Below are 17,030 nucleotides of genomic sequence, written 5' to 3'. Positions count from 1 at the left end.
TTGTTATCATTGCTTTATTGGCCTAATCTGAGGAGAAATCTATGCCATAAACAGACATTTTATAGGCCTTTATTACACGGGTCTTCTCAATGCCGAGGAACGCTCCGTTCACTTGTATGGGTAGTAGTCCGGTAACTTGTCAACCCCAGCGTCTTCAGTTGCTAAGCGACGTCAATGTCTTATAGCGGACTATTTCACTGCTGATCAACACTACGAATGCTGGTAACGAATAAAATGTAAAAAGACACACCATGTGAAGTTATTTTCCAAATAAGATTTGAAAAGCTTTGGAAGTTTATTTCCAACACTATTTACATGGTTTCGGAGTAGTACACTATGACATTTTAATACAGTTCAGCGAGAAAGGCGACGAACAATAAGAAGGGTGCGTTCCAGTCTGCGTAAACGGGAACCCCCACCACACGAGAACGCCCATTTGCGTCTGCAGTGGGATGATATTGGCTTCAATTAAGCACGAGACGCGTTCAATGAAGGGTCTTCTTGTTGTAATTGACACATCAATTAAGTTAAATATGTGTAACTAATTTGGTTATACCTAAGCAAATCTGCCTATGTGCCTTTATAACAGACTATACAAAATTTTAACTATATTCCATTTAATTTATTATTTGTTTAGACTTTATTACACAATCAATCTCTCGTATACACCAAGAAAATAATATTTCTACACATTGTGGAGGTTCCATGTATTTTTTTTTATTGTGCATTTAGTTGTCTGTCAAAGTACTGTACAGTGTTGTCTCTACTGTATACAAAAGCAAGCATTCCTAGGGTTATTCCGTTATGATATATAAATGAGAAGGCAAAATAAAAAATGTAAAAGACATCACCGAAAAATATGTACATTATTCGACGATTGAAATGACCTGTCATTCAAAAAGAATACAATAAAATTCAGTGTCTTCTCAAGTATGACCAATTTCCATCCAAGGTCAGAAAACCCTGAATCTCTTTACAGTAACGACAAACCAAACCACTGAGGCACTAACATGGTCCCACTGGGATGAGACCAGTGGATGAAGGTACATCCACTGGGAGGAGGTTTCATCCACTGGGTAATTCAGTTGGTTTCATGGCACCTTTCTGAAGGAAGGACAAGGCCTTCCCCACTGGTCTACCTTTAACCGGCATTAAACTAACCAAATACATTAGGATAGAAAGGTATTTGCATTTCTTAAAAATATAATCTCTTACACAGAAGGACAAACAAAGACTAAAAAATAAAGACAAATTCGTCTTGTCAAACAATTCGTCTCTTTTCCTTTCTTTCCGAGTGCTGTCTCTCCTCCAACCCTCGGCTCCCTGGAGTGGCTTCGCTCACGACTCTCGTGTTCAGAGGGGGAGACCCGAGGACCTAAAGGAGGCCTCTGGGGTCTCACTGGAACGAGTCGTCGCAGGGCGGGGCGTAGGAGAAGCCGAGGAAGGCCTCGTCCGCCTCCATGACGCTGGCGTTGACGAAGGAGTGACCGGGAGACCAGCACACCGAGTTGGGGACCGTCTCGTCCGTGAACTCTGGGTCGAAGTTGGAGATGTCGTGATGCGATGTCTTGTGGGGGGACACACGAGATGGGGGAGAGAAAACGTATTACACCATCAGCTATGAGTGTGATCAGCCGTTAAAAGCCGTTTTCGAAATCGTCCTCTTCTGACATCACAAATGGGCGTGTCCACCCAGATGGATGAAGGATGGATGAGCAACGTTGGCTACAGTCCACTGGGTAGGCCGGTAGACGGATCTATCCAGCACATATCTTGTTGGACACGCCCACTTGCGTTGTCAGAAGAGGGCGATTTTCAAAACAGCTTGTAACGGCTAATCACACTCACTGTAGTAGCATCCGACTTCAGCCGGAAATAATTATTTTATTATTTTTTATTGCCTCATTGAAAGATCAAAGGTCAATTAAAACTGCCAGACAGACTTCCCTCTTCCTGCAGGCCATTGGTCGTCTTGATGTGATCTTTATATCATATATTGTTACTGTATATTCTTTTTTGCAAATGAGTTTATTATATTATATTGTTATACTGCATACTTAACAGCATATTTATATTTCGTCCTGTTCCGTTTTGTGTTTCTTTTTTATATATTAACAATAGGTGAAGTGTTGAGTGTTGTCCTTTGAGAGCAAAGGGTTAACATAAGTCAAATTCCTTGTTTGTTACGCAAACCTGGCCAATAAAGCTGAATCTGAATCTGAACATACCACGGTTTGGTGGATACTGGGTTCTAACACAATGACTACAACTGGTACTGCTCCGGAAAACGGCCTCAAATTACGGTTAAAATGTGAAACTGATGGCCTACAGATAAGCCGACAGATATGCTCTACTTTAGTAAATATGTTAAAGCCTACATGAGCAACTTTGCTGCATAAGCTAAGCAAACATGATTATGTAGACTTTACCAAGTTCAAACTCTATAATCCATGTTATTTTGTAACTCATTAAAGCCTTTACCACACAAACACGCCCTCATTAACGCACACAAAGCTATTTCTATGCATTGCTTAAGTAGGTGGATATTGGGACCGCACACAGTGACTCCAACTGGTAGTGGCCTACGGGAAATGTCTATAAAATATATAAAAGAGAGGTTTACCACGTTAGGAATGAAGGGAGGAGGGATCTTCCTCTGCTCCAGGTCGTCCCAGTTGATGGAGGAGAAGAAGTAGTGACTTTTGATCTCGTCCTGCAAGACAAAAAAAAAAAAAAAGGTTTCAAACAAACTCATTCAAACCATCATGGCCCCCCGGCAAAAGTAAACAAACGACTTCGGTGTCGCTCCGAATCCGACCAATAGGAGAAGCCCCCCTCGAGGGACACGTACAAAGTCGTTCATAGAGCCGAGGCGGCAGGTCCCGTCCTTCTCCAGCAGGCCCTGCAGCAGCGCCCAGGCCGTGGTCGACGCCCCCGCCCGCATCACCAGCGGCTTGTGGAGGATGTTGTCGTACATCTCGTGCGTGTCCCGGCTGTAGAACGGCGGCTGCGGCCACCACCGAAGAAGAAGAAGAACAAACGGTAAACGGATTGCTACCTATAGAGCGCTCTTCTAACCAGTGGTCCACGCAAAGTCGCCTTACGATGTCGCCCAACATTCACCCAGTCGTACACACGTTCACACGCAGCCAGCTCGTCAGGAGCAGTTAGGGCGAGGCGTCTCGCTCAGGGACAAGGGACACCGGGCTCCTCCGGACAAGGACGCAGTGGGGGAAAGGGATAGGGTTTTATCATCGTCTGCCAACCTTACAATAAACCTGCGTTTGTTGTAAGGTTTGTAGACGAGGATGCCATGCAGGAGATCTCTCCCTGAGTGTGTGTGTGTGTGTGTGCAGGTGTGTGTATCCTCACCAAGTCCCAGAGTCCAATCAGACTGATCCAGGACAGGCTGCTGGGCCACGCTATCATCCACACACACTCCCCACAGTAACATGGTACAAATAAACGGTGCCGATTTTATTGTTAGATATAGTAGAGACCAGCTGACCGACGAGGTCAGCCTGTTCCTCTAGAGATACGCTGTAACAACTTAACAACTTGAACTGTACGTAAAGGAGGCGGCCGAAAACAAAACATCTTCAAAAAGAAACAAAGGAAACACAGCAGCTACATTGTAATGTAGCTTCTACTCTGGATAACTCCCCAGGCCGTAGACTAGATGTCAACCTGCTAACTCGTCAACCTGCTAACCCCCCAGGCCATAGACTATAGATGTCAACCTGCTAACTCCCCAGGCCATAGACTACTAGATGTCAACCTGCTAACTCACCAGGCCGTAGACTAGAGGTCAACCTGCTAACTCGTCAACCTGCTAACTCACCAGGCCATAGACTACTAGATGTCAACCTGCTAACTCCCCAGGCCGTAGACTAGAGGTCATCCTGCTAACTCCCCAGGCCATAGACTACTAGATGTCAACCTGCTAACTCCCCAGGCCATAGACTACTAGATGTCAACCTGCTAACTCCCCAGGCCATAGACTACTAGATTAGGCCTTTCACACCAAAAAGAACCAAGAGCCAGTTCCGGGCTGGTGCTAGGGCCAGTCCAAAACAGGTTCCAGCCTTATCCCAGTTATGAACCAGTTGGTTTCACACCGGCCGGAGCCGGCGAGAGCAACGTCATGACGTCACTGCAAACGTCTGCATACGTCTCCGCTTTCAAAGATAGCCTTTGTCCGGGTTGCTCCCTCTAACTTGTTCTGGACCTCGGAAGAAGACCAGAATCCAAGGAGACAGGTTGTCTCCTCCACGGTCCACTGTGTTTTCGTCTTCACGTCCATTGTTTACTTCAGTGTTTTTAAAAATGCCGGTCTTCGTTGGTCTTCCGGTTTGTGAAGGTAAGGATAACCCCGCCCCCTGCCCCCGGCGTAAAGGCAGTTCTCGTTCTAGCCCAGCTCAATCCTGGGGTTGGAGTTGAACCGGTTTTTACAGGCCGGAGCCGGTTCTCTGGCGGTGTGAAACCAAAACACTGGCCATAGACTACTAGATGTCAACCTGCTAACTCGTCAACCTGCTAACTCACCAGTCCGTAGAGCATCTCGTACAGAACCGAGCCGAGGCACCACCAGTCCACCGTGTTGTCGTAGGGCTGCTTCCTCAGAACCTCTGGAGCCAGGTACTGGTGGAACCAACACAGGAACACATGAGAACAGAGGACCAAGACAGGAACACATGAGAACAGAGAACCAACAGTGGAACACATGAGAACAGAGAACCAACCCAGGAACACATGAGAACAGAGAACCAACCCAGGAACACATGAGAACAGAGAACCAACAGTGGAACACATGAGAACAGAGAACCAACCCAGGAACACATGAGAACCAACCCAGGAACACAGAAACAGAAGACGACCAGAGAACAGAGAACCAGAGGATGACCAGAGGACAGAGAACCAGAGGAGGAGAACACAACGCAGGAACACATGAGAACAGAAGACCAGAGAACTTATGAGAACAGAACGCTTAAGACCAGAGGACACAGCCCAGCCATAACAGCAGCAGCAGTTCCTCATTCTGGTGGGATGGTATCATTCCTTCTGAGAGCTTCTCCCACCCTGGCCTGGAGAATGAGCACTCAAAGATTCTGCTCGGCAGGAACATGTGTATCATGGTAATGGTTGCACAGTTTCACACCAAGCCTTCGTTGGACACAGTGGGAGAGGGGAGGGTGGTCTGGGGGGGGGGGGGGGGGGGTACCTCGGGCGTCCCGCAGAACGTGGAGGTGGTGTCCGTCTGAGAAATGCCCTCCTTGCACAACCCAAAGTCTGTCAACACGATGTGGCCCTGGAGGGAGGGAGGGAGGGGGAGAGAGAGAGAGAGAGAGAGAGAGAGAGGGAGAGAGAGAGAGAGAGAGAGAGAGAGAGAGAGAGAGACAGAGAGAGACAGAGAGAGAGAGAGAGAGAGAGAGAGAGAGAGAGAGAGAGAGAGAGAGAGAGAGAGAGAGAGAGAGACAGACAGAGAGAGACAGACAGAGAGAGAGGTAGAGAGATAGAGACAGAGATAGAGAGAGGTAGAGAGACAGAGACAGAGACAGAGAGAGAAAGAGAGAAAGAGAGAGGAAGAGAGGAAGAGAGAGAGAGAGACAGAGAGAGAGAGAGACAGAGAGGAAGAGAGAGACAGAGAGAGACAGACAGAGAGAGAGGTAGAGAGAGAGGTAGAGAGATAGAGAGAGGTAGAGACAGAGATAGAGAGAGGTAGAGAGACAGAGACAGAGAGAGAGAGAGAGAGAGAGAGAGAGAGAGAGAGAGAGAGAGAGAGAGAGAGAGAGAGAGAGAGAGAGAGAGAGAGAGAGAGAGAGAGAGAGAGAGAGAGAGATTTTAAGACAGCGTGTGCCACACAAGCGTTGCATTATATTCTCCGGGGACTGAGGGAGCCATTGTTGCCAGGGAATGTTGGCTAGAGAGCACAGCCTGCCACCCCCCCCCCCCCCCCCACCCCCCCTCCCTCCCCCGAATGTTCCCTCACCCCCTCAGAACTGCCGGCCAAAGCTAACCTTGATCACGCTCACTCGCTCACCCTCCGCACGCTGAGGCGGGAACCAGCGGCGGCGGTGGCGGGTGAAGCACGCTAGTGCCAGGGGGAACCAGGAACCTCCACGAGACAGGAAGTTACACAACCCCCGTTCCTCCGACTCAGCAAAAATCTGGACGGTCGTCACTATGTTTTGATGCTGTCGTTGTGTCGTTGGACCGGGCCCCTGCGGCACTACCAGGGGTCCTGGGAGGAGGCCCCCCTCCACTGTGTACCCCATACCCTCGATACTGGACTTGAATTTTAGCCTTCGGTCTTGTAAACAGTGCAAATTAAGAATAACATAAGTCAGCAAAACGCACTCTCCTACACCTAGTTTACTAGACGATAGGATCCGTGTACTAGACTGTTGTCCGTATTAGTGGAGCTTTGCTGGAACCTTTCCTATTGTTGTAAAAAAGAAGAACCCATTTAAGAACTTACTTCGTAATCCAGAAGGATATTCTCTGGCTTCAAGTCTCTGAGGAAACAAAGGATAGAAAGCGGGGAAAATGTTAGACAGCAGATGTTTACGCACGCACACACACACACACACACACACACACACACACACACACACACACACACACACACACACACACACACACACACACACACACACACACACACACACACACACACACACACACACACACACACCCCAGGCTACCTGAGGACAAACATCTACCGAGGGGAACTACAACCGTCTTTGACCTTAACGTCTTTTGACATGAAATGTGTTCTAGAATTTGGTCCTGATGACAAGAAATAGCTGAAGGGGTACATGTGGAATACACATGTTATGTGGGGGTTTATAGATGTAAACACACATGTATACACACACACACACACAGACACTTACCTGTAAACGATGTTGAGCGAGTGGAGGTAGCCCAGAGCACTCGCCATCTCAGCGATGTAGAACTTGGCCCTGGGCTCTGGAAACGTTCTCTCTTTTTGGAGATGGAAGAAAAGCTAGAATGAAGCATTGAAGGTTTGGTTAATTACAACGGAAAGAATACGGTCACCTTGCACCTAGAGAAGCATCAGGTACCATTGTTGTGTATGAGTGAGGTTGTATATCGAAATGGTATTATACTGTATACTGTGTTGTGGTTGTAATCTACACCCTCACCACTAGAGGCCACTTCATGCTACACCTACACAGAAATGTCTGCAGGGCAGAATGTGAACACTGTTTCTGTCAATGAGCTAATGTTGTGTGTCGACATCTAAGAGCATGGGTAATCATGCAGGAACAATAACAAAAGACAAAAAAACATATTATAGTGTTGCATAGTGTATTATATTATAGTATGGGCAGTATAGCACAGTAAAGCATAGCGTATTGAAGAATTTTGTAGTATAGTATATTATATTATAGTATAGGGCAGTATGTAGCATAGCATAGCTTAACGTAGCTGGTGTAGTATACTATAGTATATATACTGTATATAGTATATTATACTTTACTATAGTATAGTATAGTGCTGTAAAGCGTCGGGTTATATAGGGTAGAAAAGTGTAGCATAGCACAGTAGAGTGTGGTCTAGTATATTATGGTATGGTGTAGCATCCGAGCATATAGATCAGTATGGTTCTGTTCAGCAGGCCAGCGAGGCACTCGTCCATCCCGGCTCCTTTAGCCGCAGGGTCAGAACACAGCCCAGTCCCAGCGGCCCGGAAGCATCCAGGAAGTCAGATAGCGGCGAGCCAAGCGGCGGCGTGCCCCGCATGCTAATCAGGGCCCAGCCCCGCCCTGCAGCCCCCCTGGAAACAGCAGCCCCCAGTCTCGAAGGGGGGGGTCCCCCTGCCCTCCCCGAGGCCGACCCCACGCATCCTGCGGCGGGGGCTATTCTAGCCGCCCTCGTGCCCGCTGAGTCAGCGGCCGCGAGGTGACTCACGGGGAGAGGGGACGGTCAGTAGTGAAACTACTCACTTCTCCTCCGTTGACGAAGTCCAGGACGAAGTAGAGCTTGTCGGCCGTCTGGAAGGAGTAGTGCAGGCCCACCAGGAAGGGGTGCTTCACGTTCTGCAGCAGCACGTTGCGCTCCGCCATGATGTGCTTTTGCTAAAGAGCAAATGAAGGATGAATAGAAACAGCAGTCCGCCTACGACCGAAACCTCTGTTCTGCAGACGTTCCCCAAGGAGATAAACAGAGAAACCCTCCTTTTCTGATCTTGAGTGTCGTCTAGCCTAATGGCCCGTGGCTGCTTACAGTCACATTAGTCTTCCATTGTTGTCATAAGCGAGAATCAAACGGTCAAAGACCTGCTCCTCGCTGCTTGGGTTTGGATAATCTTACCGCACCAGTCACCGTGGTACTTTAAATGAATGGTTCTGTCTAGGTCAGTGGTAAAGCTGACCCCAACCAGTTCAACCCCCCTGGGAACACTTATGACTCAAGCTCATGGAATACAACCACGCCTCGGTAAAAAAAGTTTCAATTTCTTTTTGCGATTTGTAAATCCCACAGTAGGATTAGGGGTAGTGGCCAGGAGAACTGAAAGATTGAGCTTTTGGTTTCAATACAGGGAAAAGTATTACAACAAAAATTAATGGTGCTCGCTGCAAGATTCTTTAAGGTCAGAGATCCCTAAACATCCACTCTTGGATGTCGTACAAAGACGCCTGCACATAGATGTTACCTCTCTCCGGTTGAGTATAACCCGTTTCTGCAGGACCTTGATGGCGTAATATTTCCCGTCATTCTTCCGTTTGGCCAGCAGCACCTTTTGTCCCGGGACGGAGAGACGGAGAGAGAAAGGCGCATTGTGATGCATGAGTCAACAACAGCGTCCACGGATGTCTGTAAACAATACAGCGATGCAAAGCCAGACTCTCACTTCCTACAAACTGGAGCAGAGCTGTTTCAAAACAACAGAATTCCCAGAGAAGGGAGAAGTGACATTGTTTGAAAAGTTACTGCATTAAAGAAACCCAAGTGAAATACCAGAACACTGTACATTTGGTACTTTTCCACGCTGTGAAAGTGATTAACAGAAATGACTTAACGTTTAAATGTCAGATTCCTCAAATCAATTCCTAAATCTCAGTGGTGGAACGAGCTCCGTGCCGAGGTCAGGATCACAGAGTCGCTCACCACCTTCCGCAAAAGACTCAAAGCTCACCTGTTCAGAGTTCACCTCGACCCTGCATAGCTACCCAGCCCCTTCCTGTACGTCCTGGCACCTAATGTACGCACTTAATCTACATTGCACTTATTCATAGTACTTAATTGTGTAGCATCTGCAGTAGCTGCTATCACTGCTGTACGCGGGGAATGGGTTAGCCTAGCGATTGTTAGTACTTGAACTTGGTTCTATGATCATCTTTACTGTACCGACAGCGATATATTGTTTCACTTCTTATGACAAATGTATTTATTGTAAGTCGCTTTGGATAAAAGCGTCTGCTCAATGCCCTAAATGTAAATGTAAATGTAAATTAGCACGATAAGGGCAGGGCAGACGCATGGGGCCGCAGACTTACCTTTCCAAAGCTGCCCTTTCCAATGACTTTCAGAAAGTCAAAGTCGGTAGGCTTGGCCCTGTGGTAAAACAAATTAAAACAAGTTCCAAGTATTCAGTTATTTATTTAATATGCTAATGGTTGATATTGGCCACAGTCTAACTGAGCCTGGAGCGTGTTAACTCTTGATTAGATTTTATATTTAATTATATCTTATATTTGTGTTAATGCGCTGTGATTCTGACGTGATTCCAGAGGGGCTTACTGGGGGTTTGCGGAGGGTCCCAGGTTAATGTTTCTTGAGGAAGAGCTGCTCTGTAACACAGGAGAAATAAACCATTAACCACTTTAACATGGGTAAGCACTTACACAGCACTAAACTGATATCCTTCCATCTTAAGAACCTTTGTGTGACTTCAATGAATGAATAAGAACCAGGTAACAGTATTGAACGCTATTAACTCGTTAGTTATAATCATATGAAAGTAAGTATCACGATTAAAAACATAAATATAAATCCAGAGCCCATACTTTGTCGTCCTCGTCCTCCGAGACATCCGAGATGTTTTTGGTTTTGTTCATCTGCAGGAAGTCTCTCACGTCTTGGCTGTGGATCAGACGCACCGGACATTAGTCACATGCTAAGACCTGAGGAGCAGGCTATTAAAACACTGAAGGTCTCCGTCTTCAATCGCAGAGATTTGATCAATTTGATCAAATCATTGAAATTGGAATGTTATAAACAGGCGGGTAGAGGAAAACCAAACTGTTGAGAATGATTCGTTAGCACAAACTGTGGGCCTCTACGGGTAAGATAGTAAGTAAGTAAGTAAAATGTATTTATAAAAGCACATTTATAACAGTTTGCACTGACCAAATTTCGTACATAGTGCATTCAGTAGGCAAAGATGAAGGCAAAATAACATTAGAATAAAATACAAATAAAAAGACATGAAACCGGACATCCACACACAACAAAGGCAGTAGTGCAGAGGTCAGATAGTCAATGGGGAGGGAAGGCAAGGTTGTACAGATGGGTGATATGTGAACTCACTGGTGATAGAGTTCAGGGTGGGAGACCAGACGTTGGATGAACTCATGCAGGCCCGTCCTCCTCTGCTTGATGAACTCTTGAACATGGACAGAAAACATACATAAACCCATTGAAAATATGGCAGATGCCTGCGAAATAATCAGAGGAAAGTCCTACCTGGGTCAAAATTATCCCCAAATATCCTTTTTGGAGGAATTTTCAAGTTCATCGACGGAAACTGTTTCCTTAACTGCATCAGGACAAAGAACATTTGAGAATTTCAATCAACAATATATATCATGAGCTTGCACAATGCCACTGTTCAACATTTGGTTGGACGAGAACCGCATCATAATTATACTTCGAAAGGACAATAAAGTTGATTTGAATGTAATCAGATCTAACCAAAACGATTAAAAACGTAAAAGACACCGCCGCCATGAATTCTCACGGTGGGACATCAGAAACAATTATCAAACAATCAACCAATAAGCGAACGATGCCTCATTACCTAACGAGCTGCGTGAAAGAGCTTAATGGAATCACCCACCGCATTGTGCAGCTTATCAAACTCTGCGTATCTCCGGAAGACAAACCACTCGTTGCGGCCCACACTGACCATCACTTTGTAAACCTAAGAAAGGGAAGCAAGAAGAAACTACTCAAACAAAATTGTGTTCGCATTCATTACTAAATGTCCAGAAACTGCGATTCATCCTCAATTTTTACAACAGCATAATCAAATGCAATAATCATGGCGAGGGTCAGGGGACTCCAGCGAGGGTCAGGGGAATGTTTCTGTGTTCATATTGTCCAATCATGGTTATTCTAGATAAACAAGATCCAAGACATCCAAGAAAAGTGTCACAACTAAATGATATGACCGCTGTCTGTTTACTATAATCCAGAGTAGTCCAGGCAGGTACACTGACGTTTTTGTGTGCAAAACACTAAGCATTAAAGTTCAAGTTCAAGTTCGAAAGCTTTATTTGTCCAACATGATGCCATATTAGAAAATTCTCTTTGATTGAAGGCAGTCTGTTCTCTAATTGTGCGTATCTGGTGCTTGTGTAATAAGTATGTTGTGTGTGTGCATTAACATCCAACATTGTAAATATTCAGGGTTTTACAGTCAAACGTGTCTTAAAAGTAATATTTACAAGATGTTTTAAAGGTGTTGTTTATAGTGCAAGTTCTGGTAGTAAGTTTGTTCAAATGGCCATAATGTCAGTGTGGGAAAATAAATCAGATCACAAATGGTCCAAAGCTTGACTGCGGCAGGAAAACTAAATGAGGGTGGTTCCTCTAAGGTCCTCAGATCCACTCAGGAGACGTGACTCACGGTGAAGCGTTTCTTCTTGTCCCTCTGCTCGTTGTAGCAGGGTATGCTGACGTTGGGCCCGTCCGGCTGAGACTCCATCCTGACCCCCTTCACAGCTCTGAGGTCAGGGGTCAAGCGCGCATGCGATGTTGAGCAGAGGTCACGGCTGGCCGTCCAATAGCGTTCCAGGATGGAGGTCATGTGCTGGATTGGAACGGGCCCGGCCTCATCGTGACGTCACCGCCCAACTGAAATCACTAAAATACATAAAACACAAAAAAGTGTCAATCATAAAGTATTAATATACGCGTGTTGGAGGTGAGATAGCTGCTCCTTAACGGCACGCATCTGAGATCATCGGAAAACTCCTTTGGATTAAATAATCTGGCGAATGACTATTAAACTTCATAGGCCTAGAATAGAGTGAAGCTATGTCTTTGGTTGTGATACACTGTCCCCAATTACTGGAAGCACCCTTCGTGATAGGGACGGGCTAGTCCCAGTAGGTGTCACGCTGCTTTTGGCAGCAGAGTTCATCCTGGTGATTAAGTCCAGGCATCATCTTTTCCCCGGAACGTGGGTGTAAAGAATTAGTAAGAAAATGTGATGTTATCAAATTGTAACTGCTTTTGGAAGACAACGGACAGCTCGGTCATTACACACACACCCCCACAAAAATGCACTACAATCATAACTCGGTGCTTATATTAACGTTGACACACCCCCCTCCCCTTATCATAACTGAGTGTGTTATGACACACACACACACACACACACACACACACACACACACACACACACACACACACACACACACACACACACACACACACACACACACACACACACACACACACACACACACACACACACACACTTCAGGTAAGCTGTCAGTGACATTGCAGCAGGCTTAATAACCGGAAGTGAGAAAATCCTTCATCACCTTCATAGAAAACCAACAGCAGTCCACCTGTACAAATCTCCTCCTACATTCTCCCTAAAACCAAAGTATCACCTACCTGCATTACCGACATGGCATGTACATGTCTGAGAGACACGTTTGTGTCCAGTGTGTAAAGTCCCGATTCATTCTTTGCCCAACCACACCCTGAAGGGTGTCACGGCTGTGGGACACAATCGCCGCCCTCTCTCTGACAGAACAGAACCCATCTCTTCTCCCGCCATTGTCTTGTGTGTGAGGGCGGTGATGTCATCGATGTTTGTTCATCTCTCCCTCCCTCCAACTCTTCCTCGTTCCCTTTCCCCTTTCAGCAACGTTACTGGACCCGTCGAGATAAGTTTGATTGCATGCATGCAGCCAGTGAGTGTGTGTGTGGGTTTGATTGTATGTGTTTGTTTGTATATGTATGTGTGTTTGTATATGTGTGTGTTTGTCTTTGTATATGTGTATATGTGTGTGGGTTTGTATGTGTGTATGTAGTGTATTCTGTGTGTGTGTGTGTGTATGCTGTGTGTGTGTGTGTGTGTGTGTGTGTGTGTGTGTGTGTGTGTGTGTGTGTGTGTGTGTGTGTGTGTGTGTGTGTGTATGTGCGTGCGTGAGTGGCATTTTAAGGAGAGGTCCTCTTTAGAATGCGTAAAGGTCTCCTCCCATGCCTGCTCACTGCCTCTCTCTATTTAACTCTCTCTCTCCACCTCATCATAGCCTATCATTTTCACTCTCTTATGAATGTATAAATACCATGATGATTCATTCTTTGGTTTAAAACCTTGTCACAAACGTTGTTTGAACACTGAAAAAGTACATGTCCTCTTTCACAAGTTCATTACAACAATACGGATGGATTCCTCCGTTGGCAAAGTCAAACACGTTCCGAACTGAAAATCTACCCGTCAATAAACGGTTAGAAATGTCGCGTATTGACTGTGGAAACAGGACCAGTCGTTCTGCCGATAAGCTGCACTCTATTATCTGGGCTGTGTTTCAGGAAGTCAAACAACTGAAAGCCACCGGCATCCACAGACCTGCCTCTCAGCATTCCAGGCATACCTTCATACCTATTTAGGTGGAACGAACTATCACCGTGGGGTAAGGTCGCCCCTCAACGTTCTAACACAGCTGCTCCCAGGACTGGGAACAGTGGGAACACTGGGAACAAAACCACACCAACCAACCGGCACACAGCGTTGAGCTGGGAGCGACTGACATCGCCGGTCGAAAACCAAACACAAACGAGTTATTGGGAAGCGCTCGTAATAAACGCGCCGTTCACGACCGTCAGCCATTGTCGCGCCGGCCGGCGCTGCGCTGACAGGCGTCGATACAACAGAAAGAAGTTAAAAATAACTCTCTTCCTGCCGAGTTCAAACACGCGTCCCTGCGTGTGGACATCCTCAGAGGAAGTCTGACATCGGTTTTCAACAGCGCTGTGATTGTGTGTGTGTGTGTGTGTGTGTGTGTGTGTGTGTGTGTGTGTGTGTGTGTGTGTGTGGTGTGTGTGGTGTGTGTGTGTGTGTGTGTGTGTGTGTGTGTGTGTGTGTGTGTGTGTGTGTGTGTATACCCCTAGGTAGAGAGAGAGAGGGAGAGAGAGAGAGAGGAGAGATATGGAGTGAAGCTATGAAAGAGGAATAGAGAATAGGCCTAGTTCATTAAGGAACATGTGGATTGAGATAGCAACTGATAAACTCATCATCAATACTAAGGTTCTGCATTATATTCTGAGTTCCTCATTAGTTTCCAGCTCTAAAACATAGCATTTATGTGGGGCTATAGATTTAAAACAGATTAAAATGCTTAGAAACAATGTTTTTATAATTGTAAATTCACCGAATAACGTTGACAGATCATGGCAAAGTAGACAACAACAGAGAGACCATCAGCTACAGAGAGACCATCCGCATGGCTGTCATTCTGACAGGGGGAAGTAAACAGGAGAAATGAGAGTCTTCAGGACTCGGTCATGTGTAATGGTTTCTGATTTCTCCCTCTCACATTAGCCCAGATCTCTTGAGGTCACCTCAGACAAACTCCCGGTCTCTCAAACACAGGACCGCTTACAACCATTATCAGTACAAACTGAAGCCACTTGGCTCCCCAAGAACGAAAGAACAGGTTATATTCAATTCACACACCCGATGTGACACAGAATCAGCGCAATATGCGGTTCTATTCACTGCGGATTTGAGACATTAGATTCTGTGTGTTTAGTCAATGTCGGGCAGAGTGGAATGACCAAACCGGCAATACTTTGGATGTGAACAGCCTTCTTTGCTAATGGACTGAGATTACCCCAAAGTCGTGTTTAAGTGAACAAAGTTCCTGACGAGTTAACAGTGCTCATGTCACCACCTGCTGCGGGCCTGTGTGCTCCTCAAACCATGAAGACACATGGAAAAACACACAAAATCACAGCTTTGTTTGAACTGCAAATATTTGAGTCTGCATTTAGTCCTCCTAGGAATGAGAGGACAGCCATGTATGAACATGGAACTGGTAGAATGATACTGAGCAATCTGAATCTAAATCTAAAGCAGTTAGGCTATTTGGCTGGCCACGACATTTAAATACACACATTTCTAACCACTCCTGGGGCCACGTTGGCTCTGGAAAGTTTGACTGAGGAGAAAAGTCGACTTGCAAAGGGCACACGTTGGAAAAAGTCCAATCACGTGTGTTACACAAAATAAATGATGTTTAGAGGAACCCAGCGGGGAGTAAACCAAACCGGTGTTGGATACCGATCCGATACAGACAGACGGATAAAGAAAGAATAAGAACCAATATCGAAGAGAGAGGTAGAGAGGGAGAGAGAGAGAGGGAGAGAGGACGTAAGCCAACAAGTGGTTGTAACGAGTTTACCTAAACCAACATTGACAGTGGCTCCAGCTCCGGGAGCCCAGCTTCATGTCTGCTCCTTCAACCGGTTACACCGAGCCGGTTTCTCGTCCTGAGGACATGACACCCAAATGCCACCCTAATAGGTGTCTACTTTCCTCCTGTTTGTCCTGCTGAAGGGTGCAGCACCCTACACTGATGTCAACAGTAGACTCTGCCCTGGCAGGCCGGCGGCGAGCTGCGGGGCTCGGAGGAGGAATGTGGGAACATAAACATGACATACCTCACGAAACCTAGAGCTCCAGGGGGTCCTCCATCGACCTTCTCGATCCAAGGGAAACACCGCTCAGGGCGACGCACTGACGCCGTGACCCGCCGTCGGACAACCAAACCCCTTGGAGAGGATTTTGAAAGCACAGGGTGTACTTTCTAACAAGCGGAGAGCTCCAGACAAGCAGCTCCTGAAGCAGGAAACATCAAGCCGCACAAGTTCCAGTTCGTCACGGGACCAGGGAGGATGTCGTTCAGGACGGCGCTCGGCCGGCAGCGGTGCAGCAGCGCCCCCCAGTGTCGGCCGGCAGCGGTGCAGCGGCGTCCCCTAGCGGTGCAGCTGCGCCCCCAAGCGGCGGAAATCGGTAGCGCAACTAAGAGGATCGCGACAATGAAGCACTAACAATTGTTTACATGTGACTAAAGTATAGTTTGTAGGCTAAAGTTGGGAAAATAGTAATACCTGTTTAAGTTTTTTCTCCAAAACTGCAAGGTGAACGCAGTCATTTCGAAAATACTGCAAAGCCATCCATGTGCAAAGCCAGTGTTTAGATTTAATATTTCATTCATGTTTCAACAACTATAAGATTTATCATAACTAAAGAGAATTTATTGAGGATGTATTATTACCAGTGCATAATCCAATGGGCAGTATTTTAGTATATTCATATGACCAATATAATTTCTTAACTTTTACAAAATCCCCCATTTGTCCACAAGGTGTCAGACACCTATCAAACTTTCACAACCATCTCGCATTGTGCACCCTGCCTGTCACTTCACCATTCCTATCATGTGCATAAACTGGTTTGTATTTTATATTGGTTTGTAAATTGGCATCACTTCATGTGCAGGGACATACTCTCGGAATTAGTAACGCTCTCTAAACTCTTTCATTCATTACATTAAAGTGTGTCCATGTTTTATTCTATGCTATGTTTTTCCTCTGCTCCTAAACACACATTATTTATTTAGTGCACACTATTTGAACGACTTCAGTCTCACCTAGCAGAGACAACGGGCTCATTTCATGCCCTGGGATCGCCTTATGAATAGAGCTGTTCAGTGGAGAGGTGACAGAAAAGGTACTATGATTTAATGCGCTGG

At 46.1% G+C, this 17,030-nt stretch overlaps 1 protein-coding gene across 3 annotated transcripts; it reads right to left on the bottom strand.

The window, feature by feature from the left end:
* Window positions 1–337: 337 nt before the first annotated feature.
* Window positions 338–16,153, bottom strand: sgk3 (serum/glucocorticoid regulated kinase family member 3). Of its 3 annotated transcripts, none has more exons than XM_056584574.1 (17): window positions 15,937–16,153; window positions 11,882–12,117; window positions 11,090–11,173; window positions 10,717–10,789; window positions 10,561–10,636; window positions 10,038–10,113; window positions 9,772–9,821; window positions 9,528–9,585; window positions 8,684–8,767; window positions 7,974–8,105; window positions 6,897–7,009; window positions 6,479–6,515; window positions 5,222–5,308; window positions 4,546–4,641; window positions 2,852–3,007; window positions 2,624–2,713; window positions 338–1,567 (listed from the first exon to the last, which is right to left on the bottom strand). In XM_056584574.1, the coding sequence occupies exons 2-17, from the start codon at window positions 12,059–12,061 to the stop codon at window positions 1,397–1,399; spliced, it is 1,563 nt and encodes a 520-aa protein (XP_056440549.1). In that variant the 5' UTR covers window positions 12,062–12,117; window positions 15,937–16,153; the 3' UTR covers window positions 338–1,396. The 3 variants fall into 3 exon arrangements, with proteins under 3 accessions (XP_056440549.1, XP_056440551.1, XP_056440550.1); XM_056584576.1 differs by lacking the exon at window positions 15,937–16,153 and adding an exon at window positions 15,678–15,930; XM_056584575.1 differs by lacking the exon at window positions 15,937–16,153 and adding an exon at window positions 12,880–13,320.
* Window positions 16,154–17,030: the final 877 nt, after the last annotated feature.

The sequence above is a fragment of the Gadus chalcogrammus genome, chromosome 23 (genome assembly GCF_026213295.1).
Source record: "Gadus chalcogrammus isolate NIFS_2021 chromosome 23, NIFS_Gcha_1.0, whole genome shotgun sequence".
Classification (NCBI taxonomy): Eukaryota; Metazoa; Chordata; class Actinopteri; order Gadiformes; family Gadidae; genus Gadus; species Gadus chalcogrammus.
This window is presented reverse-complemented; position numbering and strand designations above follow the sequence as displayed.

Bases quoted from the DNA above. Each gene is read 5' to 3' on its own strand.
- sgk3 (XM_056584574.1), bottom strand. From the start codon at position 12,061: ATGACCTCCATCCTGGAACGCTATTGGACGGCCAGCCGTGACCTCTGC. The intron at 11,174-11,881 runs GTGAGTCACGTC...TCCCTTTCTTAG, and splicing joins ACAAGAAGAAACGCTTCACC to GTTTACAAAGTGATGGTCAG. The intron at 3,008-4,545 runs GTGAGTTAGCAG...TGGTGGCCGCAG, and splicing joins ACGAGATGCTCTACGGACTG to CCGCCGTTCTACAGCCGGGA.